Below are 26,707 nucleotides of genomic sequence, written 5' to 3'. Positions count from 1 at the left end.
TTTTGTTTCCTTGTGTTCTTACCTTGATGGTGAATATACTATTTCATTGATGCAAAAAAGTCATTTAAACATCGTCTGGAACAGTGTTTATTTTGGTATAAATAAATCAGTCAATTAGTCTACATAGTCATTTACAGAAACATAATATTTACAGGTACATTCCTCCATCAGGACATCATTTATGTCATTATTCCTGTTTGAATCTGAGAGTAGGACTCTGAAAAACTTAATTTAAATAGTGAAGCATGCAGTGGTGGTTGGGCTAAACATATGAATAAGCAAATAACTGGCTGGAACGGTAGTCAAGGAGCTGAAGTCAGCACTGTTTTAGTGCCTTCCAGATCACTGTAATGGTCATATTCATTTAGTTTGCCTGTAAGTAGTCTGTCACTGGAACAAGTTGCACCATTCGATGAGTCTCTCAACAGACCGACATTTTCTTAGAATAAAAACCCATTTATCCATTGTTGCACTGATCTGCTATGAATGTAAAAAAACCCTCCAGGCTAGCTCTTTCCATAGTCAAGGTCATGGAAGAAAACCTATGGCAGCTTAAGAGCGGGGCATCTTACTCAGTGGTAACCTGTAGAACTCTTCATCAAAAATGGATCATTAATTACAAATTCTCCCTGCTGCACCTTCTGCCACTGAAGCTTTTATTTACCTCAAGGTGTGATAAAACCTCCAATTTATTATATTGTTTATATCTATTAATTTTTTTGTGAAGAGAGTTCAATCTCTGAGTATCTAATTCTTATTCTGAATATTCCATTAAACCCTTTAACTGTCCTTCTCTCTGGTCATCTTGATCATGGTCTCTGGGGATCGGTAAAGGAAGATGAGTTTCTCAAACAGCGTCTCCTCAAGCTCCATCTCTCCTGTTTCTCGAACAACGAAAATGTCTGTGCAGAGCTTGAGGACCCGGTCCACACACGGCAGCTCCTCGAACATGATGGACCTGGAGATCCCGTTGAAGAACTCCCTGACAAACTTTCCGATGACCAGCACTACTGACATGTACAGACCAACGATTCTGCAGCAAAGACAACGGGCAGAGAATATATCAGCAAAAAATCTTAAAGGGAATTACAACTGTACAACTCTACAACTGACACAAGTGTTTTAAGTTTGCAACACAGAATAACTGCAGGTCTGTGTTGCAAACAGGGGGGGGGGATCCTGGATTTGTTAAGTGGAAATCTAAAGTTCTTGCAAACTATTTGGCTGAGAAACAGCAGCCTAAGTATCTTTAAAAGGTCAGTAAAATATAGCAGCACCCAAGATGTTTAAAGTCTCTTAAAAATAGAAAAGAAACTAAACTGAGGCTTGGTTAGAAGGAAGGAAACCAGACAAGTAAAAATATAATATTTTTCTTACACAAAAGATGTCAAACGTGTCTAGGAGCCAAATGCTTTTTTCTGTGAATTTCTATTTTAGTGTAATTCCGACACTGGCCTATTGGAAAAGAGTATTAGACATTTGTTTGCTTTAACGCCAGGAGCTCGGGTCCGGGAATAGTTCCGTGTCTCACATCTCAGTGGTGACTGCTTTGGACAATAAAGGGTTTGTTTTAAAATAGTCACCAAAATATGATACGTACCCGTGTCCAGCCAAGAAGCCCAGGCTTGATGGGCTTACTTTATCATTAAACACCATTATCTCAATGTTGCCACATTTTTGATTGGAAGCAACAACCGGGGAGCACTCCTCCACAACCCACCACTGGTTTTCCTCTTTCCCTGAAGTCCCAGGGACCTGTTGAAGTTTGACTGACATGGGCCTGAAGAATGCCAGTTGTTGGACTGAAGGATCTTAAGGAGGACAAAGAAAATGCAGAATAAATCACTCTGATCAGCTGATGGCTTGTCCTAACTTGAAAGGTTAGTCCCTCACACATTTAATTACATAAAGACCACCTACAAATGAGACTCTATTGTTAAAGAAATATACCAACGCCAAGATTTCTTTTAAAATCATAAGTACTACAGAGATATAAGCTGTAAAAGAACTACAACTACAGAATATCAGTTGTCTGTCTCTGCCAACCAGTTAAGTGGAAGTTTGCCTTGGTATATTTCACATCCATCAATTATAAGGTTGCACGGTCAGAGCCAATCCCATCATTCATTGGACGAGAGGTGGGGCACACCATGGACTACTCCCCAGTCAACCACAGGGTCAAGTATTTCACATGCAATGTCAAATTAATACTGTGACTTACCTACAGTCATCCTGGTTGCCATCTTGGACACTGTTCCTTTGGGACCCCTAATGTATTTTGGCAGCAGAGAATGGATGATCCTACAGGACAGAATCCCACACTTTTAGTCCAAGTCTGATGGAAATTTCTCCAATGTCAAAATACTCTGACAAGAATTTCTGAGTAATGGTGAATATTACATTGGATTTCTCTTTCACTTCTCTCTAACTCGTGGAAATTCGAGAAGGTCTTGGTAAAAAGGACATTTAGCTTTAAAGATCCTGATGTGGCAAGTAAAGACGCGATTTACTAAATGTTGGCTTCAGAGGAACCCTCCTAGCCTGAAGCTCAGCTTTACTAAAAGGACTTTTGTCCTGCGACTTCAAAAGGAAAAGGTTGGAGAATACTGGAGAAAGAGGGATTTATATAAAGATAAAGACTTGTAAATATATCTTGGTTCATTAGAATGTACAATCCATTATGTATCATACATGTGCCTTTTACATTCTTGTAATTGATCTTATTCATACTGCCTTTCCAAATCCTCACTTATTCTATGTTTCTTGTTAAATCAAAATAAAAAAACAAAATATAAAAAAAAAGAATGCCTGGGTAGTGTGAGTGTTGAGAAATAGTTTAAAGATTTTAAGATTACTAAGATTATTTTTTAGATTACTTTATTTCAGCATATTCCTCCATCACCAGTAAGTGTCAGACAAATCATTATCAAATCATAACAAATCATTAATTGTTTATGTTTGTTGAATGAGACTCACACAGGTTTGCTGCTGTTGCCTTTGAGCATATGGACTATTCCATCCTTTAAGTCCTTGTCCTCAAACTTCACAGTGTGTTCTCCCACACTCTCTGCATTCATTGATATGGACGCATTCCTGACATGGAAAAAGCAGTAGCTTTAAGAGTACAATTAAAACATATACACACATATACATTATATTCAATAGCGATGGTTGCTTTAAGACTCATTCATTTTTAAATGAAATCATAAAAACTTATAAACATGTATCTGCACTTGTGCTTCTACATTACAAAATAAAAAAAACCCTCACACGCCGACCTGAGCAGTGTCCAGCGTAAGGTAATGTATATATGAGCGGAGTTGTTGAGCTCCTGTATCATGGCATCTCGACTGGCCGGGCTGATGCTCCACAGCAGACTGGCATCACTCTTGATCTTAGCGGTCACAATGTCATCCGGCAGATAGTTCATTATGAACTGCATTGCACCCTGGGAATGACAGAGAGGTACAGTGCATGCACTTCTGGAGTTATTTCCATAAATATGACCACAAATAGGGTCGTCTATAGGAGAAAGTTGCAAACCTGGTAGATTTATTGTGTCCCATTTGTTGCTGGATGGTTCTGTATGTGTTCTCAATTAGTTCTTTACAGTTTAAATGAATAAAATGTATAGTGCCTCTTACCTTGTGGGTTGCATACTTGTTAGTGAGTTTATTGAAATCCTTTTCTAAATAAGGGACCAAGTTCTGCTCCTGGGCGCTCATTGTGAATAAAGGCTGTGAAAATACAACCAGACACATTTATGAGTTAAAAACCACATACCTCATCTGAAATCATCATCATCGTTTAAAAATTGCAAAGTGCATTATTTTCAGTCTCAGCTGTTCCTTATAGTCAGTGTTAATAGCAAATGTTAGTATGCTAACAGGCTTAATGTTTACTGTCCCCATTAAAAATGTGTTTTTCTCGTTAATAGCATCTTACAAGTAGTGCAGCACAGCTGCAGCTAAGAAAAGGCTCCCAGAAGTACTAGCATGGCAGGATAGTCTTTTGTTTAGAGATCAAGATGAGCAACAGAGTGGTTGAGGCGATGACAAAACTGTTGACCTCATTCCATTAGTGGCCACATATGAATTGTTCACTGTAACCCTTCTTCCCGTTTTAAAGCAAGAATCCCTATGTTAATACAAGCAGCCACCCAGCTTCATAGATTTAGATTATGAGAACGCAGAAACTTTTAATTCGAAGTTTACTTATTCGCTCCTCCCTGACCTCATATCCTGCGATGCTGAGTTGAATGGAGACGTCTACTGGCTGATTGGTCACTCCAGCTGCTGACTGTACCAGTGACATGAAAAGAAGTGGAAACCAGATGATGCTGATCAGGGCAAAGATGATGAATCCTCCCATCCCGTATTTCACCACCTTTTTCTTCTTCTGCCCTGGAGTATGGGGGTATTTCTGGGGAAAAAGAATTTCAATTACTACTTTTTCATCAGGCAACAAAACCCCCAAAGAGTAAAAGATTTCTTACAGTAAAGGCAATACAAGGGAGAGAAGTGTGTACTATCTGGACAGTGCATCTAACCCTAACTTTGAGTGTGCGGTAACAGTGGTGACTTGACAGCGCTGACCCTTCGCAGTAAGAACATCATGTAGTACATGCTCTCAATTACTTCTTCAGACGTCCTCCAGCACTTTAGGATAAATATGTTTGCATAGATGTCTTCAACACAAATCCAACTGGACAAAGATAGAGTGGTGTCAGTCCAAACCCAATCCATCACCGCCCTCAACTCTGTCAGGAAGGGAACCATACGAAACCTGAAGGAAAGACCAGATGAAAATGATGAAGACTGAAGTATCAGAGAATTATTAAATTCATTTATACCTTTAGTAATTTATAGACAGACAGACCAATAGGGCGATAGATCATTTTCACTCTTAATACACTATCATGATATTTACAGTGTTTTAAAAGTTACACTGTATTATGCAGTTACAATTGTTACACCATGTAAGTGGGCCCCGTAACAGCTCTCTTACCCTTGGAAGAGGAAGAGGTTCAGGTAGTTGTAGTTCTTGGTGAGGAAGTTGCCCAGGATGCGGTTTGGGTAACCGCATTTGATTTGATAGGCAGACAGGCCGAAGTAGATACACTTTACAAAGTACCAGAGCTGAGCGACAGGGTTCCTGTTGAACCTCCTGTGGAGCAAAAAAGACATGATGGAGTGTGGGTTGGTTTTCAAAGGCAACAGTGTAATTTTTATTGGATAATAAATGCAGTTATTGACCTCTCTGTGACCCCTGGGAGGATGAAGAACATCCAGAAGTGTATGCCAAATACCAGCACAACTTGGAAAACACATTTTCCCAGCAGAGACTTCTTCAGATAGAGGGCCCGATCCACTATCATGGTGCCAAACTGCATGAGCAGCATGACCAGGAAGGCCTCTGGAACCTGGTCCTCTGACAGAGACTCTGTGATGTCAGCTACTGCAGAGTATTTCTACATAGAGGCATGAAAACAACCATTTAGTGACAGACAAATGCTTTTGTATGTTTGGATATTCTTGGTTGGATGAGAGGAAAGGTTAACTCCTACCCCAAAAGCCCAGTATCCATATATGGTGACGATGAAGTTGACTACATCAATGAGAAACATGAGGGCGTAGACGTCACACACAGGACTGTAGTCTGGGTGGATGATGTCGTAGAAAAACTGCCTTATGGGTAGGTAGATGTGAAGGGCACTAAAAAAAGTGATGTCGTATTACAGTGTTATATTCACTCCTTAATACTTAACATGGAGACAATATGTATATTTCAGAAATAAAAGAACATGGTTCCAATTAATGCTTTAATAACTTCTTTTCACATTAGCTTCGTACACTTAAATCAGTAAAAACATCATGTAACCCAGGTTAATTGATTTTTATATGTTTTAGCCTCTTGTTTTTTTCAGTGCAAGAGGGGAGTGACCTCCGTGAACCTCCATAAATATAAACACTGGTTTTTATTTTATTTTGATTGTATGTAAACTTTCCTATTTTTTTCTTCCATAAACATTTAATAACTTCACCTAACTTCACCATGAACGATCAACCAATCAGAGCTCAACCCACTTATCAAAAAGATCCGGTTCACGAGGTCACTCCCTCTCATCCCAAACAATTGCATGGAGAAACGGAGAAGAAACAGAGAGCAGAGAAGTTCAGAAGAATTGTTTGTTGCCCAAGACGGGAAAGTGATTTGGTTTTAGCGCTCAGCGGTCAGGTTTTTTTTTGTTATGATGGATCTGATGATGAAGATGGCGAGCTACCCACAAGATCACCTCACCTCCCCCCTACAAGTGTGGTAGGATTAGGAAACTAACTTTGGATTCCTTGAAAGACATTGACTTTCTTTTTTTTTTCTTCCCTTTTTGTGTGAAACGGACCTCCAGAGCGGAAAGAGGACAATTGTTTTTGAACTTGTTTTGAGAATAATTTTTTTTCTAAATACAATTATTATTATTTAAACTTACCTGTGTTGGATTTTCTGTTGGGTACACGCACACACCATGGCTTCTTAGAGACTTACCTAATTTCTTCACTTCATATTTTAGTAAAATTTAAACCCTAAATACTGAGTCAAATTTAGCCCACATGTTACAATCAGTAAGTCCGATCCCCCTAAAGGAGATATATATATATATATATATATATATATCTAGATATATTTTTTCTTTTTTTCCCTATCAAATTTTTCTTGTCAGAACAAACGTTTCTAATTACATTAGAAACCGATCAAAATGTGAGAGCGAAATTGAAGCCACTCTAAATATCCACTTACAGTAGTCCTGGATAACCTACAGTAAATCATGATACATGCAATTTATAAATGTTAAATTACATATCAGATGTTTAACATTTAATAAAAAATAAAAAAAAACAGGCAAAAAAATTATTCGTACTGTAGATTTAAAGTAAAAGTCACTGGATGTTAACCAAAATAACACAACGTACACTTCTATGATGGCGGCTTTGGCCTGTAGCATCCTCTCTCTGATATGTTGTCTGATCCTCTGCTTCCTGGTCAGCGGAGCCTTGTGCCGTTGTCGTTTCTTCTTCTTGCTCTGCTGCTTTTCAGGCTTCATATCTCCAGTAAAAAAACACATACATGGAGAATATATGTACTTTGAGAAGCAAGAAGAAAAAAGAGGCAAGCTCTGACAGTGGTGACACTATTTGTTCAGATTTGGACCAAAATATGAAGCTGAAATTTCCTGAATACTTACCTGTGGATTCTGCTGAGTCGCCTTTCCTCCCTCTACAGAATAAGGAGGTTGTGGAGGCCTGTATTGGAAGGAACTTAAGCCGGCGGTGAGTTTTATCTTTGTTGCCCATCTTATCTCCTCCTGTCATCTTTTTCTTGTCCACCTTCTTTTTCATCTTCTTAAAAAAATCAGGCATCTCAACCTCTTTGTTGTCCCACAGCCCGTGGCACTGTTGAGTCATGGACACAAACAGAATTTTTTCATACAAAAGTGGATGCATTGTAATGTTCTGAGGTTCCCCTACAAGACATACAACAGCAGAGGAGTATTTTGTCTATATGATTTTTTCACAGGTACCTTGAGAATAGACCGATGAAAGAAAAGAGCAAGCAGCTGAATGAGGTCAAAGAGGACATAGCCGTTTTTCTTCTCCACCCCGATGATGTTGGGCAGGGCGAAGGGTCTGTCCGCGTTGATGCCTCGATAGGCAGAGGTGGTCCAGGGGAAGAAGCCAAACTGGAAAAAGTACTTTACCACTACAGTCAACTGGAAGTAAAAGAAAAGAGAGTTCTGGATCATGCATCCACAAAAGTAATGAAAACTTCAAATTTAACTTTTCATTTGGATTAATTCTGTTTTCCTGTATGAAACTGTATGCAAATAAATTAAATGATTAGACACGATCTCATTGACACACATGCACTACAGTGTCATTTGACTCAAAGAAAGCAAGCAAAGGGGCCTTAGATAAATTAAATATAAACTGAAACAGAATTCACTGTTAAATAATAATAATAATAATAATAATAATAATAAGCCGTTTTTATTTAAAGGCGCCTTTCAAAACTCTCAATGTCACCTTACAAAGCAAAAGATAAAAACAGCAAAGTGATAAAATTAACATAAATAAATGTATTGAATCTGTTGCTGAAAGTTATCCCTTTGTCTCTGTTTTATACAGAATAGCAGATTTAACTTTGATTGTCTGCAATACTGAATATTAGCTTTTTAAATAATTGCTAACTGAGAAATGTTTAAAGCTTAAGACTTTGGACTTTATTGTCCCCATTGGGAAATGTCTTTTCACAGATCCATTTCTGTCCAACAGAAAATTCCTATCAAATCAACTGAGTACAAACACAAAAAACACAATGTCTAAAACAAACAATATCAAACAGCAATGAAGAAAAGTTCACACTCTGGCCTGTTCAGCGAGGCCTTTTGTTCAGGGCAGCTGTAACAGCAGGGATCAAGCTTTTCCCAAAGTGAGCTCTTCTGCACCTCAGCGCTCTGTACCTCGTCCTGATGGAAGGGAGTTCAGCTTGATGTTTAGTGGACGTGTAATGTCCTCTTCTATTGAGGCTGCATTTTATGTGATGGCCCTGTTGTTGAGTTCAGTTTGGTTGCGAGCGATGGGGGACCAATTTTTCAGGCAGCTGTGAGTTGGATGTTTGTGTGTTGTGGCTTTGCTTTTAACAGCCTCCCTGTTTTCTATTTGTTCACTTTTTTTTTCATGAACACCCAATTAAAAACTTCATGTTTGAAGACTGTGTTGATCAAACAACAGGGCGTTGTAATAAATACCTCTGTGTAGATAATGGCGGTCATCCAAAAGCGTTTGCTTGGTCGGGGCACAGATAGCATGGCCCAGAGGAAGATGAGGATGGGCAGGATGAGGGAGAGGAGTGATGCAGACACAATGTGGTTGAGGATGATGACGAAGTAGCACAGCATTTCTGACTTGGACACCATGGTGTTATAGAGGGCAAACAGCAGCTTCAGTGGCCTCGGCAATGTCACAAAAAACTTATCAGACCCTGAGATCTCATCATTTTCAAACATGCTATAAAAGGAAGGGAAGGACATGAAAGACAGAAAAAAAGTCACAAGGTCAAACAGAAGCTCATCTTTTGCAAAGAATATTCAAATCTTGCATGTGATTCATACGTTTCTACCTACTTGTTCAACAGCAGCTCACTGGCAGTGAGGTTCCTTGATTCCTGAGTCAGTGGTTTAAGAGATTCTGTGAGGTCATGGCTTTTCTCTTCATCACTCTCCCTGATTCCCAATTCCATGCATTCTTGGTCCTCAGCAAATTCATCTTCTTCTCTCTGCTGTGTTTGCCTGTCCAGCTCCTCTCTCTCCATCTCATAATCCTCCTCCAGGTCTTTCTCCTCCTCTGACTCTTTTTGTTCAAGCTCACACTCCACCTCACCGTCTGAGTCCACCTCATGATCCTCTTTTAGTTTGTGGTCTCCACTTAAAAAGGGGCCATCTTCACTGCTTTTTAGACAAGAATTGAGAAAAACACATTTGAATCTCAATAATCAGGAAGGACAAACAAGAAGCAGCACCAAAAACAACATACAATATCTACACTCGTCCAAAAAGAGACATTTGAAATCAGAAAAGTTAAGCACATTAACCACCCACAAATAGAAATAATTTTGCCCACAACCAACATAACCTATCCGAGTATAGTTGTCTCACATTGGAGATGTTTCGTCAGTTCCATCAGAGGTCAGGTCAATGTTGGTTGTTCTCAGGAGCCGCCGTCTGAGCTGGTCAGCAGCAGGCGGCACAGCGGGAGGCTCGTCCAGCTCTTCCTGGGTCAGCTGCCGGGAACCAAGCATTGTCTCGTCTGTCATACAGCTGAAGGTCAGCAAGAGGGGGGAGCCGAGAAGTTTACAGTGTGTTATAGAGATGTAAACGATTTTGCAAATCCGTCCATGTATATTAGTCCACTGATCTGGGGCAGGGTTGGTAAAAATGGGCATTAGTGTCATCACTGTAAGCTGGGCAGCAGGTGACTCAGGGGCTCGGACATGCTGACCCGTGACATGGTAAACAGGTTTTAATGTAATTCATTCATGTCTACAAATTTTTTTTGGAGTTCTAACTTTACACAAATAGAACATTTATAACTGCCTCAGTGTCCAGTTACCTACCTGGAAACACTACTGCCCCATGACAACTTTGAGGCTTGGTTTTTCAGCTTAGCGTAGGCGTGGTTTGAGGACGGGACCGCAGGCGGGGGGGAGGAAGGAGGCAAAGAGTCATCTAAGTCGTCTTGAGATGAAAGCGTGTTTTGACGGGAGATCCAGTTTTCATAGAACTGCTTCACGCTCTCCTGGCTCACCTCTTTTCCCTGAAGAAAGGGAAGGAGATTAAAAAGGAAACAAAAGGGTACACAACCACGAATACGAAAAAATGCAAGTAGACAAACGGTCGGAGTAGCTGAACTTAAAGTGTCTAATGTAGCTATTTGTTATTGGACAATAACGGTCCTACACTCACCTTCTTTTGCTGCTGGTTGAGTAACGCTCGCTCAAAACGAAGCACCTTGGAAATTTCCCGGTTGTCTTTACAGAACGAGTTCAGACCCTCCGTCAAGTCGTCAAGAAGGGACTGAACAAACACCCAGGTGAACTTCAAGGTGCTAATGACACGCTGCAGAATGTTTTCTGTAGCGAGAGAACAAGTTAATAAGCGAGTGTAAGTACATACATAAATTTGTCATGAATACTTTGGATGCTGCTGGTACAGAATAACAAGTGGAAAGTCTCACAGTAGTAGAAGTTTGCCTTTCTAATGTTTATTTGTTAAAAACTGCAGAATTCAGTTTGTTTACCTTTTTCCTCTACCACCTCTTCTTCCACAATGCTCTCATCCAGTTCATCCTCGCTTGAGTCCGCTCTTTCAATGCCTGGGAAAAAAAAGAAAACATCTAATTGATATTTTGGCCGTGTGCAATCCGTCTCCTCAAATACACACCAGAATGATATGAAAGTGAAGGACTCTTAACCTTTTAAGTCCATAGATCAGGAAAAATATCATGAACAAAAACAACAGCAACAAAAGAGTAGGATTGAACTCTGTTTCACAAATCGTACGTTACTCTCTCACCTTGCTGTCTCCGTAGCTCTTGCTTCGCTTTCTTCTTCTCTTCTTTTTTCATTTTTTTCTTCTCCTTCTTCAGGTCCTTCAGAGCCGTCTTAGAGCTGGTCACCCAGGCTTCATAGGCCAACTAGGATATAAAATAAACAACAGATACGTTTTGACGAGACAATAGAGACACTGGGTGTACTATTGAATACTAACTATTAAACTGCTATTCTTCCCTTATTAAAGCACAACCTTGATCCTTAAACAAATGTAAAGCAGTATAGACATCGACCAGTTTTAGTAGTTTGTGATGTTTTCGGGCTTTCACCTGGAAAGCAGATTTCTTCTTTGGCGGTGCCTCCTCTTCTTTCTTCTCCGGAGATTCCTCCTCTTCCTCCTCACTGTCACTTTCAAACAGGTGGTAACCACAGTTGTTTTCCACTGCAATAAAACAGAGGTGTGTCAGAGCTGTCACTGCATACTGTTGAGTCTTCGCAAGCAAGGCATCGTATTCAAAGCTGCTCGAGGACAGCTGCAGTGTGGCCGACAGAGAGCTGAAATCATTGATTCATTACCTAACCTGGGTTGTATACATCATGAAGTCATTTGTCATTGAAATACTTTGTTTTGTTTTGAAATGTTTTGTGCATCACTCTGAGCAGAGCACTTTTGTGTTGTTGTTGTTGTTGTTGTTGTTGTTGTTATTACCTCCCGGCTTAGACACCCAAGGCTTCCACCATTTTCCAGCATCTCCTTTTGCTTTCTCATCATCTTCTGTAAAATACAACACATTTTGACGAGTAACTGCAGACATTTATTCATATAAACTGAACAGTTCAGAACACTTATAATAGTATAAATAACTGTGAAAAACACATCATAAAGCTGGACCCATCACCCCATGAAGACACAACATGTAAATATATTTTACTTTAGCTCAAATGAATAGACAGAAGAACAAGAGGTTTCTTCGTATAACACGTCTCTGGGCATGAAATAGAAACTTTTATAAAACTGTGATGTACAGTTTGAATTTGTAAATGAAAAATACAGACCCCTCCCTCTGTACTTTGTGCCAGAATATTGTCTCTTGTTGTCATGCTCTGCTGGTTTATGAATAGAAGCAAGAGAGCATATTAAAAAGTGTTACCTGGTTTCACCTTCTCGGCAACAGGAAGCGCTGATTTGTCGGTGGCTGCAGGTCGGCCTTTTTGTTTCGATTTAATCTTCTCCATCCTTCAGGGAAAGGGAGCAAAGGCACTGTTTTCACTATTATCAATAGATTATAGATAGGCGCTTTAGAAGGGAGATAATGTTTAATGATATTCAGTGTGGCTGCCTTGAATGTTATACTGGCTCTTTCGTAACTGATGTTTCTTACTGTTTCTTCAAAGTCTCCACAGATTTCTTCTCCATCTCCAGTCTCGCTGCCACTAACTTCTTCACTTTGGCCTCGAACAGCTCAGCACCCCTTAAAGGCAGAGATGAGCGAAACAGCAATACAATAAACAATTATCATATCTTGTGACTTGTTTCCATGAATTGCTGTATAATCTGCTAATTATATCCCTGCTGCTTTTCTTGCTGTCTCAGTGATCTCTTATTGAAGTATTTGGGAAAGTGAAAGTATGTTTCACCCCAAAACAAGACACAAGAGTCAAACACTGCCGGATCAGAGTCTGGCATCGGCTCCAGTCACGATGAAAATGTGCTCAAATTAAAATGCAAACAAACACACTGAAAATCAAACTTTTGTTCACAGTTTCATATTTTTCTGGTTTTTCATGTAAAACTTTTAACTCTAAAATCTAAGCAATTAACAGAAAAACTCTCTGAACAGTGTTAATTGCATGCAGCTTCATCAAAGAAAATTAGATCTCTTAAAAAAAAAGAAGTGTAAATGTTCTAGGAGGGGCTGTCATTTATTTAACTGTCATTTATTTAACAAAATGCAAGTGGACATTGTGTGCAGTCCAGACCTGGAGGCCAATATCTTCGAGGACTTGAGGTCAGCCACTATGTAGAGGAAGTAGTAGCTAAGGAAGACCCTTCTCTGTGCCAGAAGAACCGTGAAACAGATTGCATCCCAGACAATGCCGGCCTCGCCCTCAGGCAGCTCACACTTATCATCAGGCTCAGCTGAAAAAACACATACAGGTGATTGTCTTTTTGACAAAAACACTGGTTTAATCCATGATCTCAGATCATGCAAGTGCTTCAAGATAAAAAAAAAAAAGTTTTCACATTCAATACTTTTATTAACATACACACAAACACACACACACTTTTTGGATGTCACTGATGGATACTTACGGACATCGTAGCCTTTGATAGTGCAGAACATACTGAAGGCCTGAATTAACCAACAGCCATTCTTCAGCAAGCTGCCCAGGTAGGCACAAGACCCGAGCTGACCACGAAAATAAAAGAATGGCAGAAAACAGTTAAAACTCACGGACCAAAGTTAATATATAAAACGGAGTGTGTCACAAAATATCAAACTTTGGAGTGTCTCCTGTGTTTGGTAACTCACAGACAGCAGGTTCTTCATGGTGATCACAAAGCAGGTGTACCCAATGAGCCAGTCCCAAAGTCTCAAGATGTATCTGACCGGCTGCATCAACACGCTGCCGCCAAACAGCATAAAGTAGAAACAAGCCACCAGGTAGCCCAGACAGAAGATGTTGATCCGTGTAGTGCCGGTGATGAAGATGAGGCACAGCACCAGCCAAAAGAAGTAGCTGAAAACAAACACCTTCACCATGTCAAGGTAGCACCTGCATCGGACAGAGAAGCAAAACTAGCATAAAAAAAGCAAGCAGAGCAGATGATAACTTCACTTCTTGCAACCAATTCCCAAGAGGTTTCTAAAGTGGCATGAGCTACTATCATTACAGATTTAAGGAAGTATGTTGTATACAGAAAGCTAACCTTCTACCAATTGTTACTGAGTTGTTCATTTATTAAAGCAGGATGCAAAAACACAACATTTTGCATTTGTGAATAAGACTCAGAGTACAACACAATGTTACAACAGAGAAAATAGAATAATTAACTTTATAATATGACCATATACTATAATATACTAAATAGCTTTCATTTGCTGTTGTTTTCTATCATGTGTTTTCAGTAACCAGCGTGAGGAACACTCTGATGAAGAGCACAAAAGACTACACCAGCCTCTCAAGGAAATGGGAGATGTCCGATATTGCTTCTCCAGCAGTTTCACTTTACCAGAACAGCTTTTATTACATTGACAAAACACATAAATTAGTGATGTAACATAACCCTTTAATGCTCCTATAATGACCACAAACCAGCGCAATGAGGTACTTATTCTCAGTATGCGGCTTAACATACAGATTGGGAAGAGATTAACCTAATGCTCCATCACCAACTTTGGGCTATTGTCCTGCTTTTAGCTTGTGTCCATAACACTTTACAGGATGAATCAGATTTAAGGAGGTGGGTCATTTAAATTATCATTCAAACTTAGAAAAGTTAGATTTTTCTGACCTGCAGTGGAGAAAGTTATCAACAGGTATGTACTGGTTGAAGGAACAAGGATCCAGACTCCGACTGATCTCAACATTGTCTCCAGCCAGCAGTCGCACAGCTGCACGGTTCTCCTCTTCAAACATGTTCCACTGCAGAGACGAGCACAGCAACAGGAGGTGGTCATCTACAGAGAGGAGAAGATGTGTGGAGGGTTCAAATCTTACAATAGGAGGAACTGGTTCAAAGGCATGATAGATGTGACGAGAGGTAAGATGAACTCACAGAATATGAACAACGGGTTGGGACTCATGGCGAAGTCAGGCAGGTAAAACCATTTGATAACATTGGAGGTCAAAGGCTGAACAGCAGTCCTCCAGGGGTAATCTGATAAGACAATGATCAGACAGTTTGATGCTGTTGATGAGCAGAACATGCAGCATTTTTTTATTAAAACTACTGTACTGACAAATCACTGGGTAATTAACAAAAGGGAAGCAGAAAATGTGTTGATAATTATCGATTTGTTGTATCCTAACTACTGATTAACAGACAAGAAACTTATGACAAAAAACGTTTGTTATATATTTGTGTACTGATCATATTCTTTCAGTTAGATTGACATTGGTAAAAAAAACAAACAAAAAAAAAATTCAGTTTTAAAACATTCGTGGACTTATTTGGGCAGAAAGTAGGAGAAAGAGGCAGGTACTCAACCGTTATTCAGGCAACGAGCAAGTGAAAATCTGTCACACTTCACTGCCTGAACTCTTGGTCAAGTTCCTATTACATTTTTGATTTCTGCTTCTTCCTCTACTCGTTATATTTATTTCATTTCATATTCATTTTTATTCTTCTTACACTTCTTCTCCTGTTTTTTTGGACCCTTCACCATCCTTTTATGCCATGTGTTTATTTAGTTCTACATCATGTGGGAGCTGTGGACGCAGGTTTTTTTTTCTTTTTGTTTTGTCTGTAATGTTTAAAATAAGCTCATTAATGCAATTGTTTCTGTTTTGTTTTGTTGACTTTAAAGTTAAAACTAATTAAAATCATTTAAATCCATGCTAATCAGTTTATTTTCTCCAAATAAGTATTGTGGTGAGTGGAAAATAAAAATGCATGACTTTCTGCAGGTTAACAGTATTTATACATTTATGGTTTTTAAAAAAAGTGATTCAATAATTGTCCAGGAATTTACATACATAAATATGATGTGCAGGTAGCCTTGTACCTGTGTACAGAGGCTTAGTCCTCAAAGTGAACAGCAGGGGTTTGACTCCAACCTGGGTCTGTCTTTCTTTGCTTTCTATCCCCTGAAGCCCCAAAATAAATCTTTACAAAAAAATACATGTACTGTATTGTGCCATGTCTTTGTAAAACAAATGTTTCAAACATACCAACACAGATAGCAGGAGGGATGCCAATGCAGAGTAGGTACTGCAGCACCATAAGTCCTGCAGTGAAGCAGCAGTATTTAGGCCACACCTCCCCGATAGCTTTTCTGCGTCGCCGTGACAGCACAGCCATTAAAGCGCAGGAATGGAGCAGAGCATAGAAATCCATCCTCTGACCAATCACGTTCACCGCCACGATCAAACTGATCTGAGAATAAAGTGTGCATCACCAATACATCATAGGCTCAGATAACAGCTAATGAAATACACACGTAAGATCCTCACGGTACCTCCAGACCAAACTTGTAGAAGCAGTAGTTGATGAAGTACTTGATGCAGGGCAGAATGCCATGGTCCAGGTGCTGCCTTGTGATGCCCTGGAAAATGATGCTGAAGGGTGGGGGTTTGAGGTCATTATTGAGACGGAAGTAGAGCTGGTGCCGCTGGACAGTTGCTTCAAAAACCAGCAGCCCCAGGACCATCAGGTGATTCTGTAACCAAGAACAGTCTTTATAGGAAAGACGTAGGGGCTGTGGGATGATCGTCACAGCCATCAAAACCATTTCAATCAGTTGGATGAAATATCCAATTCAATAAAAGTCCTGCCTATAAATTGGTTACACAGCTTTTGTTCCTATTGAATCCTATAAATACAATGTCCAATATCCACATTGATAACCATTGTATATACTATTGTAAGTATTGTTTTATGTTCCATCTTTAAGTCATTTGCGCTTGTACATAGCCTATTATTCCACTTGGTAATTTTTACTAATTATAGTATCTCTATTCTATTTTGTTTTACAGTCTAATTTCTTTCCTTCTGTACTGTGTTTTTGAGCAACGTTAACAACCAAATTTCCCCCTAGGATTATAAAGTATTTCTGATTCTGATAGTTTGGGAATCTATTCAGCACTTCTGTCTTACTTAAAGTGAAACCACACAGCAGCAGAAGGGGTGCAAGAAATATTTCAGATATACAGTATGCTAAGCAATTAGCATTGTGAGGAGAAGATGAGACTGTGTTTTTTCTTATGAATATAGTTTAACCTTAATATAAAAAGAATGCACAGTTAAGAGCATCAATCTGATTGAGTGTATTTGATATAACTCTAAGAAGAGGCGGTTGGTTGTGAGTTAAAAGACATATGAAAGATGTCAAGTTTCCAATCGTACCCTGAGACATGGGAGGATCCTGCCCTCACATTTACGAAGCGCTCCACACCAGTAGATGGGGTCTACAGGCTCGACGTAGAGGATAGACCTCCTGAGCAGCTCCATCATGTTCCCTCTCAGCTCTTCTCCATCATCCAAACCCGAGCTGTTGAATGGCACTAAACCCTACAACAGAAATGATAGATGTGTGCAAGAACAAGTTTGTGCTTATCACTAATAAGAAAAGATTAGATTAAAGTATGAAACAATATGATGAGTGGAACAAATGGCAAATAGTATTTAACATTTGTGTAATGATAGATTCAAAGTAAACAATAGAAATGTAAAAAAGTTTTCGGCCAGCAAACAAAAGTTTTGAGTGGAAGATTATTATTACAAATACACACAGCAGTGAAAACTTACAGATGTGCAGTTGGAGGAATAATCGAGGGGTTTGATGACTTTCAGCTGATAAAACATCTTACACACCACCATGACACAAGCCCACACGGCAGAGATGCTTGATGCCATAGGTCGTAACCGTGGGAAAGGAAGTGCAAAAACCCACAGAACCAGGAACAGCGAGTTCATCAGTGATACCTGTGAAATGTGAATCATTACTGTTTTTTGTGTGGAAAAACATCTTCATGAAAAAGAAATCTGTTTTCATTTATCATTTTACCTCTGACGTGTAAGTGTAGAAATGTGTTATATATAAAACATGCACAGAGCAAATACATACATAAGGAATGTTGTTTTGTACAGTTTCTCAACATGCACATATACTGTACCTACACATTTTTACTCACATCACCTTGCACACACACACACACACTCACACACACTCACACATGCACTGATCAAAGAGCCTACTTCTTGCAGGGACACCCAGATGATGCCAGAGGAAACGATTTTCAGGCTGTGAAGCTCCAGCAGTCTCCAGCTTTGCTCCTGGAGCCTGTTGAGTCCTGACAGCGCGTGAATGAGCAGCAGACTCGCCCGGTCCACAATCACAATCCACTTGTCCCCACGACTGCTGCCGGCAGGCTCTAAAGGAAGACACATATCAGGGAAAGGAAAGAGCATTAGACTTCATTTGAATTTGACTGAAAGAATATGTTTGGGGCCTTTTTGTCTTTATTGGACAGGACAGCTGAAGAGATACAGGAAATGTTGGGAGGAGAGAAAGGGGGATGACGTGCAGAATGGGGTTCAAATCGGAGTCAAGCCCACAGCCGCTGCAATGAGGACTATAGTCTCCGTACGTAGGGCCTGTGACATAACCGCAAAGCAATCTAACGCCTCTGAATTAGAACATTACATTACCACGATAGGCGTCATACAGTTTAAGATAGAAATCAATGGAGAGCTAATAGTATACACAACATTACAAACACAACACAGGCATGTTCTTTTTGAATGTAAAACAGAAGAATTTAAAGAAGCAGGACTCAAAAATAAACTCCATCCAAACAAAGTCTTTAGCATGATTACGCAAAAACTAATGTGTAAATATGTATTTTATTCTAACCTAAAACTTTCACAAGAAGTTTAACTTAGCAAGAAATACCTGTTTCAAAGTTAAAATATCAAAGTACTGCATCATCTTTACATCATGTCCATGCCCACTATTCATTCTCCTTATTGGCTCAACAAATGGACACAAAGGAACCATCTTTGGTTTGAGACGTAGTTACCGTCTCCTGTCAAGTCCTCCTGTGCCTCAGCTCCTTTGTCCTGGGAGGATTGGAGTCCAACGCTGTCTAGAGTCTCCTGGCTTTTCCCACTTCCCATCTGCTCCTTCACCAGCCTGGAAAACAACATCGAATTATTCCCTTTAAATGACTCAGAGAAATTTTAAAAAGACATAAGGCAGCTCTGTGTCAAGCTACAGAGCAATTTCAACATTTATTTAACATTTTCACTTATCCCATCATTGTGAGTGGAATGATTAGTTGTCTCTTAAAAACACTCCCACTATAACAAGCATCATGATTTAGCAACAGTCTTACCTTTTCTGGATTTTTTCAAGGTTTTCTTTAATTCTGGGAATTAAATGAGAGAACATGGAGCTGTCAGTAGGTAGTTAGTCGTGATCAGTTCCCTATCACCACTCTCAAATACTTTAAATAATTGTATTCTTTCTACACCAGATGTGTATGTGCAACAAAACCTTTATGGAGGAATGAATTCAGCTCTTACATCTCAGATATCACATCGACTGAATTCTTGAGCTCTTCCTCTCTGGAGGGAGAGAAGGATGGAGCAGACAACATAAACAATAACATTAAAAATGTGTTTAAAAATTACCAACATGGTTTGAAAAGTATACAACACAACTGTGCATTTTAAATAATTACATTAAGATCTTTTAACCCCTTGTCATTTTCATACACAGTTTGCTCTTAGATCATTTGTAACTTTTAAAGTACATACTAGTTACTCTGAGTAGTTGTGAACTTGTTAAATACAGTATACGTATGTGTGTAGATATCCTTATCTAGCATGCACATACTCTTACGGTCTCACCTGGAGGCTTGTCTGACAGGTACATTGTCGAGGTCAGTGAGATTCAGGAAGTCAGAGTTGAAGTAGTGCAGCTGGAGGATACAAGCCAATAGAAACGCAGCAGGAAGGAGGATACGTGCAAACAGCTCCACTGTGTCGTAGCGCTCCAAACCCAGGTCACGCAGACTGAAAAAAAAAAGGGGCAGATGATAATTTGAGAAAAGGGTCTGCATGGTACCATCATGAGCTTAGGCCAACATGTGAACTTACCCCTCCTCTGACATCCCCATGATCTGTTTGAACAGGCTAGACACGCTTCTGAACTGGTACATGTAGATGGCTATTAATACCACCATGGAGTAACCAACCACAACCGCCCAGAATGTCTTCAGGAGCCGACGCCATACATCGTAACGGATCTGTGGAAAGACGAACAATAGCGACATTTTTTAAGATCACTAACTGTCTTTTGAACATTTTTTTTAATTACAGCACAATTTTCCTTTCTTTCTTGCATTTTAAAGAACTGTTTGGTTTCTCAATGACAGTTCAGTGTAACTGTTTGTCTTGAAAGTTGTGAGTCTTTTGAACTAGTTGGTAACGCTAAATAAACATTATCAATTAGAAATCTATTCTAAAACACCTCATCATGTAAAACATTAGGATGTTGCTGATGTTTTCTAAAATGATAAATGGTGTTGACTTGTATTCCGTCACCTCCACAGCCATTAGGCCTTCCTGTAAGTGCCTGGGGTTTTTTCTAAAAGGTCAGCAGAAACCTGAAGGGCTAGAAAACAGGAAAACAGCAACACAAAATGGCTGTGTGTGTGTTTTTGACTCATAATCAATACTTTTAAGAGTAAAATGTATCAATGAGGCGCACATGGACTTTAATTTGTGCATTCCCAGAGTTTGAGCTGGAATAGATCTGAATTACAAAGGATAATTCAGGGGTCAACACATTATAATGTAAGATGAACCGAGAGTGGCTTTTTGTATTATGTACCATCTGCACTATTAAAGGACATTTTCATCCTGCACTCATTAAGCCCTGCACGATCAACACCATCATTTATATTCTTTACAATGTAAACATTACACAATTTATATTGGTCTTTTACTATTATGCTTTTGCTTTTTTTGTAGAGCTGACTCGAGGATTATAACAAAAATTCAAATGACAATAAACATCTGATCCAATCTAAACTAAAGTCAATTATGTGTCTACTTCAGAAGACAAACCGACTGTATCATGTCAGTAAACAGATAGCTGAAATCCCTAACCTGTTAAAATTGTCTAACCTTGGAGAAAGCTTCTTCTCAGGTACAAAAGTTACTGTCTAAAGTTTTAGAAAATCACTAACCTGGTAGAGGACAACACAGTAGAGGAAAAGGACAATGTAGAGGATCTTGTAGACCACCACCTTCACAAGAGAAACACATTTAAGGTTGTGTCAACTTGAGCGTACATTTTTATTTGCTGAAGTTGATAATCTTTTACTGAATCTTTGTCAAGTTTGTTTTTTCTTTCTTTTCAAGTGATTTTGATTCTTAATGAGATAGTTGGATGTGCAAACACCTCCTTAAATGACGTTTTTTTTAACATTGTAGTTCACAATGGATGAGGTGGAACGTTGATTTATTAAATTAAACAACATTTGTATTATCTCTGTATGAAGCTTATAATACCATTTCGATATCCATTCAATTCAGTGTAATTTCCTTACTCTAGATAAAGTTTCCATTATTGTTTTGAAACTTTCTCCAGAATACAGCCTATAGATGAAGTTGCAGGGTTAAGACATGTGCTAGTATGGGGATTTTCCCATGCTGTTTTTTTAGTCCGTCTACTGCACCTTTCCAGAGAAGCTGACAACAAAGAACATAGAGCAGCAGAACAGGATCCAGTATTTCACCAGCACCCCTTTCACTCCTGAGATCAACATCGCTACCAGGGGTGATGGCTGCCTTTCCTCCGCTGATATGGGGCACACCAAGAGGAGAAATATAAGGAGGAGAATGTCAGTAGAGGAAGAAGGGGGACAAAGGGAGAGCAGAGAGCATTCTTAACTTTTCATCAAACACAAATGAATCATGTTTCAAGCTGATCTTTTTGTGAGGAGTTTCACTGTCTAAGGCTCTTACATTACTCCAAACTCGGATTAAACTCTTAGAGTTTAGAAATAAAGCATTTCCAAATAACTCACATGACACAGTTCTAACTTCATCCAGAGATTCTGCTTTTAAACTCTGTTCCTCCTGTCTCTCCTTCAGCTGCTGACGAAACATCAACCAAAAGCTGAAGCTATAGAAGACCTGCAACACACAGTGTGTTATCAGCATGGGAACTATTGACACTCTCAAATCTGTTTTGATCAGCAGTCTTTGTTTTTTTTTTCTGTTCAGTAGGCACCATGGTTTTAACTTGAAGCATTTTCATAGCACCTGGTGCTCCACCTCACCTTTGCTCCCAGGTGAACACAGGGTGCTGGGTGATAGCTGGACAGGTCGAAGTCCATTATCACAGCCGGGGGGAGACCAGGATACAACTCGGCTCGGCTCAGACGGAGCCCACTCAAATAGCCAAGCACCACCAGGACTGTGCCATAGATGGCTAAGAAAGGGGCGGACATCATGGCGTAACGACGTCGGTCTCGCATCATCCAAATGATACAGGACCACACCAGGAGGGCGAAAGTCAGCCAGTTGTTGTAAGTGATACTCCACACCTGATAAACATATTTTAACTTTATTTTGTTACAACATTGCGGCCAATAGTTCTTATTTTAATTAAACTGATTATTTATTATAAAACGAATAATGTTTAAAGAAAAGGCTGTATAATAATATTAAATTGGTATGATACATTTTACTTTAATCAACATAGGCTTGTACTTTTTTTTGTCTGAAAGTATCTTATCTGGAACAGGCTACTTTTCTTGTAAAATTACCAACATGACCCAAGCAAGAAGCATTTTTCCTATTTGGATATCTCTTCTCTCGAGTTGCTTGAGACTTATGTAGCATAAATGCTCAAAGACTTATGAGTATCATACCATTCAAAACCTTCAGAATCTAATTTTAGACATGCTTACCATCATGATGATGAGGGCGCTGACATAACTGTGTTTCTGCACTAGCTGTCCAAAGATGACCAGGCCACTTGGGCCTGAGGGTGGAGGTGGCGTCTCCGTTGCCATCGTCTCTTCTGACTTTTCACCCATTCCCCCCTCGCCTTCTGTCTCTAGTACAAGGGAGAGAAAATGTAAGGGTGAAATGAGAAGATTTAGTCAAGTGTGTGTGTTCCTCCGGATTCAGGATAATCAAACACGCACATAAATAAGATATACTCAAAAGAAAGAAGTTTCAATCAATCAATCTTTATTTGTATAGCGTCAATTCATAACAGGCATTATCTCGAGACACTTTACAAAAAGCAGGAAAAGCACCTTACTCTTTGTCTGTTCACATTAACAAAAGAGCAGGTACCAAGACCATGCTCATGGTTATGAGCTAGCTTATGTTGTGGTTGATGTCATGATGTTGGAGCGTAATGATTACCACGTGATGGGGAGTCTTTGCCTTCATACTGTGGTGGAAGGTAACAGTTTGTGTACCCTGCCTCTCCGAACAGAGATTCCACATCATTTAATTGGACATCTTGCCAAGAACTCCCTGTCATTAAAACCATTGGCTAGAGAAAGAAAGCACACCAAACTGTACATTTAAACAAATATTTAGTCTATAAAATGCATGATTCATCTTGACTCCATAGGGTTTTTATTGAGCAATAAAGTGACTCACCTCATCAGGGAGATAGGTTTCCTCATCTGTGCTGCTTAAAAGCTGACAATACAGAGAATCTCAGATTGACACAGAAGTTTTGTAGGACACAGGTTTGAAATGATGACTTATGTAGACTAGAATGACTAAAAAAGCAAAACAATAAATGCTGTTTGGAGGTGTTTATATGATTATTTATACAGGAAAACTAACAACGAGCGGAACAGTAGAACCTTTGCACTGTTCACTGAGTTAATATAGTCATAATAATACAAGAAGTACAATTCAGGAGAGACATATCCAAGTCTGTAGTTTACCTCTTGCTTATCTCCTGAGATATAGATGACCCTGGAAAAGCTTGGAGGACCTTCTGGACTTTCTAATGGACTCTCACACTCTTCACCTTCAACAGTATCCTGCAACAATTTTGCTTTAAACAGCCTTTCATGTACGTGGATATTGTCTAAAACGTTTCAAGAGTTGAAACGCTTGACGCAATATACTGTTGTATCAGTGACATACATAATTTCTCAGAAAAGTGCGCAAATCTGTTCACACAAACCTCCTCAGTTATGTGGACCCATTTGTGCAGCAGAGCCAACAGTGTGTAGTAAAGCAGTAGTAAAACCAAAGGGTTGACAAAGTCAGGCCAGCTGACATGTGAGTGCAGACCAAGAGTGTACGGGTCGGAGCTGTTTGTTCTTATCACTCCGGTCATGCCAAACAACCTGGAACAGGAAGAGAGGGGGGAGAGGAGAAGCTTGATTAGAAATGAATTGTAAAATGTAAATACTAAAAAGAGAATGGGATGATTTACAGTTTATAAGGTTAATTGGCAAGTCAGTAACATGATGGCGATAAAAAAAAAGAGCATCCCAGAGTGGCCGCATCTTTCAGACGTAAAAAGGACTTTTTCGGTCTTTGGTTGCCACTGTCCAAAATTTTTTGTCACATGTTGTCAGCATTTTAATCTAATTAGTAACTTGTATAGCATTTTGTATTGTCTGATCATTTAAAGTGCTTTTACACTTCATGCCACATTCACTCACTGATGTCAGAGGCTGCTCTTTAAAGTGTCCAAACAGACAACTGCACTACAGTATTCACACACATTCACAAGCCACTGGTGAAGCAGCAGGAGCATTTCAGGGTTCAGTGTTCAGTTCACATGGACACTGCAAGAGCTGAGAATTGAACCCCAGACCTTCCAGATGAGGAGTGACATCTGACACATTGTGCATATAGTTTTCCAAAAACAATGGAATAGCTGAGTTTCAACATTTGACATGATGTTTTTGGGCTTTTTTCATTCGTATACTGTATTATGGTTTCAATGGAGGGAAAGCCTCACATTCTGTTGATTTTTACATTTTACACAACATCCCAACTTTCTGGAAAATCAGGTTTTTGAAAGGAATGATATCCTGAGTCATAAACCAACTATAATAAGTTATTACTAAAAATAACATGATTTATCTGATACCCTAGAAATGATGAAAGCACAAGATCATTCCAATTAAACAGTCTCATTTTACTCTGTAATTATTTACATACCTGGCATAGACATCCTCTGGTGGCACAAGCTGCTGGGACAGGGGCAGTTGGTAGAGGTAAAGAGCCAGCAGGTGTCCTCCACTGAAGATGGCCATCATCACGCAGAGAGAGCTGAAGAGCAGCAAGCTGATGGAGCGACTAAAGACCCACCACCAAACTAGCCCGATAAATACCCCAAAATATACACCTGAGGTGAGGGAGGGCAGCGTGATACCTGCATGCACACGCACAGCACGCAGAACAAGAACAGGAAAAAAACACTGTGAATAAATTGCTGAATCAGCTATATATTAAATTTAACTTGGTCTCAGACAAACTTGTGTATTTCTTACCTGCAAGTCCCAGTAGCAGAGTCACCACCACTTTCCCTGCTGTGTTCATGATTGCAGAAAGCAGCAGCCTCAGTCCGGCTGCAAACACGATCAGCTTCTGGACAAACTGGGGTGGACCTGACTGAACTGGGATAGTAGTCTCATCTGAGCTGTCAAAGGATGAGCCCTCTGTTTCACTTTCTTCTTCAGACTCTGTTTCAGATGTTTCCACTTCCTGTCAGATCCATTTCACAATCAGATTGGGAACATTTTACGTCTTTACAGTAAAGCAGTTTATAACAGTTGATATTATACCTCAGGGTCCGATGAATGTATGCCGTTTTCATGGAGATTGACTTGTGGCACTGGGCGGAGAAGTTTTTTGCACAACCTTAGTACAAAAAGGGAAGCAAACAAGAGGAGGAGATCTGGGGCCAGGAGACGCACCACATTCCCAGGATCAACTGAGCTGAATCTGAAAATACATCAACATTCTTTGGTTTGATTTTCTCTGCTCTCCTTATAAGACAACATTTCCAGCCTCCATTAATTTGAGGCTTGATGATTTAGAAAGACATGTAGATAGACTTTTTTTAAGAGTTAAATATATTGCTCCACATTTTACCTCTTACCTTACAAGGCCCAAGTGGTACAAGAAATCTTCCCAGAAGCCACTAACTGTAATTTAAACAAACATGGCGTCACGTTTGTTCGAAAGTTCAATGTTTCATAAATTATAGGTCAAAACAACGACACAAAATTACAATGGGTATATATATTGGTAGCTTTTTACAATCAATTCGACCAATATAAGAAAGCAAAATGAACTTCAGATATGAAACTGTAATTTTAAAGAAACTTCAAATCATGTATTACCATGTGGAGGTATGTAGGCAAAGGGGATCTGCATGAAGCACTGCAGGGTCAGGAGGGTCAGACTGGTATAGATGATCAGCCTAATGAACTGACCCGTTTTACCTGAATTGAGTAGTCATTGAGAGAAACAAGGAAAAAGCAGAAGTGGCAATTGACCTTCTCATTTGTAAGCCATGTTGATAACATTGGAGCAAGTTGTTATACATTGGACTACAACAGATTTAGTTTAAATAGCTCCTTTCAAGTGACCCACGAATGCTTTCCATGGTGGAGGGAACAGAAAAAGAAGAAAACAGAAACAAAACAGAGACCGTAGCAAAGGATGGTGTTTGAGAAGTTTTATCCATGAATCCAAAGACGGGGTATTGTGGATATCTAAGGGGAGGGTGAGGGCTGTGACACTGAAGACTGTCTTCATGTGTGCAGAGTCTGGTGTCCAAGGCCCGGATTTTCGGGATGTGGTGTAGCTGTATAGGAGGTTGAAGTGAGGAGTATTTGAACAAATGCTAATGCATGCTAGCAG

At 39.6% G+C, this 26,707-nt stretch overlaps 1 protein-coding gene across 1 annotated transcript; it reads right to left on the bottom strand.

The window, feature by feature from the left end:
- Nucleotides 1–304: 304 nt before the first annotated feature.
- LOC306834554 (piezo-type mechanosensitive ion channel component 2) lies at nt 305–26,707 on the bottom strand. The gene is made up of 54 exons (XM_079360537.1): nt 26,185–26,707; nt 25,941–25,986; nt 25,624–25,783; nt 25,330–25,543; nt 24,998–25,211; nt 24,006–24,171; nt 23,761–23,859; nt 23,465–23,506; nt 23,222–23,354; nt 22,756–22,904; nt 22,123–22,389; nt 21,868–21,976; nt 21,517–21,638; nt 21,025–21,084; nt 19,931–20,079; nt 19,682–19,846; nt 19,355–19,396; nt 19,165–19,197; nt 18,850–18,962; nt 18,026–18,201; nt 17,576–17,752; nt 17,174–17,338; nt 16,287–16,487; nt 16,000–16,204; nt 14,885–14,986; nt 14,621–14,786; nt 13,638–13,881; nt 13,418–13,514; nt 13,084–13,243; nt 12,486–12,575; nt 12,255–12,340; nt 11,813–11,878; nt 11,433–11,545; nt 11,126–11,246; nt 10,851–10,925; nt 10,517–10,683; nt 10,168–10,367; nt 9,710–9,871; nt 9,179–9,502; nt 8,804–9,062; nt 7,577–7,765; nt 7,241–7,448; nt 6,969–7,101; nt 5,567–5,714; nt 5,256–5,470; nt 5,008–5,166; nt 4,638–4,785; nt 4,234–4,422; nt 3,645–3,737; nt 3,279–3,448; nt 2,977–3,093; nt 2,222–2,301; nt 1,601–1,811; nt 305–1,033 (listed from the first exon to the last, which is right to left on the bottom strand). The coding sequence occupies exons 1-54, from the start codon at nt 26,216–26,218 to the stop codon at nt 781–783; spliced, it is 7,986 nt and encodes a 2,661-aa protein (XP_079216663.1). The 5' UTR covers nt 26,219–26,707; the 3' UTR covers nt 305–780.

This window comes from Symphodus melops (genome assembly GCF_947650265.1).
Source record: "Symphodus melops genome assembly, chromosome: 13".
Classification (NCBI taxonomy): domain Eukaryota; kingdom Metazoa; phylum Chordata; class Actinopteri; order Labriformes; family Labridae; genus Symphodus; species Symphodus melops.
This window is presented reverse-complemented; position numbering and strand designations above follow the sequence as displayed.

Coding starts and splice junctions, on each gene's coding strand:
- LOC306834554 (XM_079360537.1), bottom strand. CDS start 26,218: ATGCAGATCCCCTTTGCCTACATACCTCCACATG. Junction 14,787..14,884: donor CAACCCGTTGTTCATATTCT/GTGAGTTCATCT, acceptor TCCTCTCTGTAG/ATGACCACCTCCTGTTGCTG. Junction 3,738..4,233: donor TCAGCATCGCAGGATATGAG/GTCAGGGAGGAG, acceptor GTATTTTCACAG/CCTTTATTCACAATGAGCGC.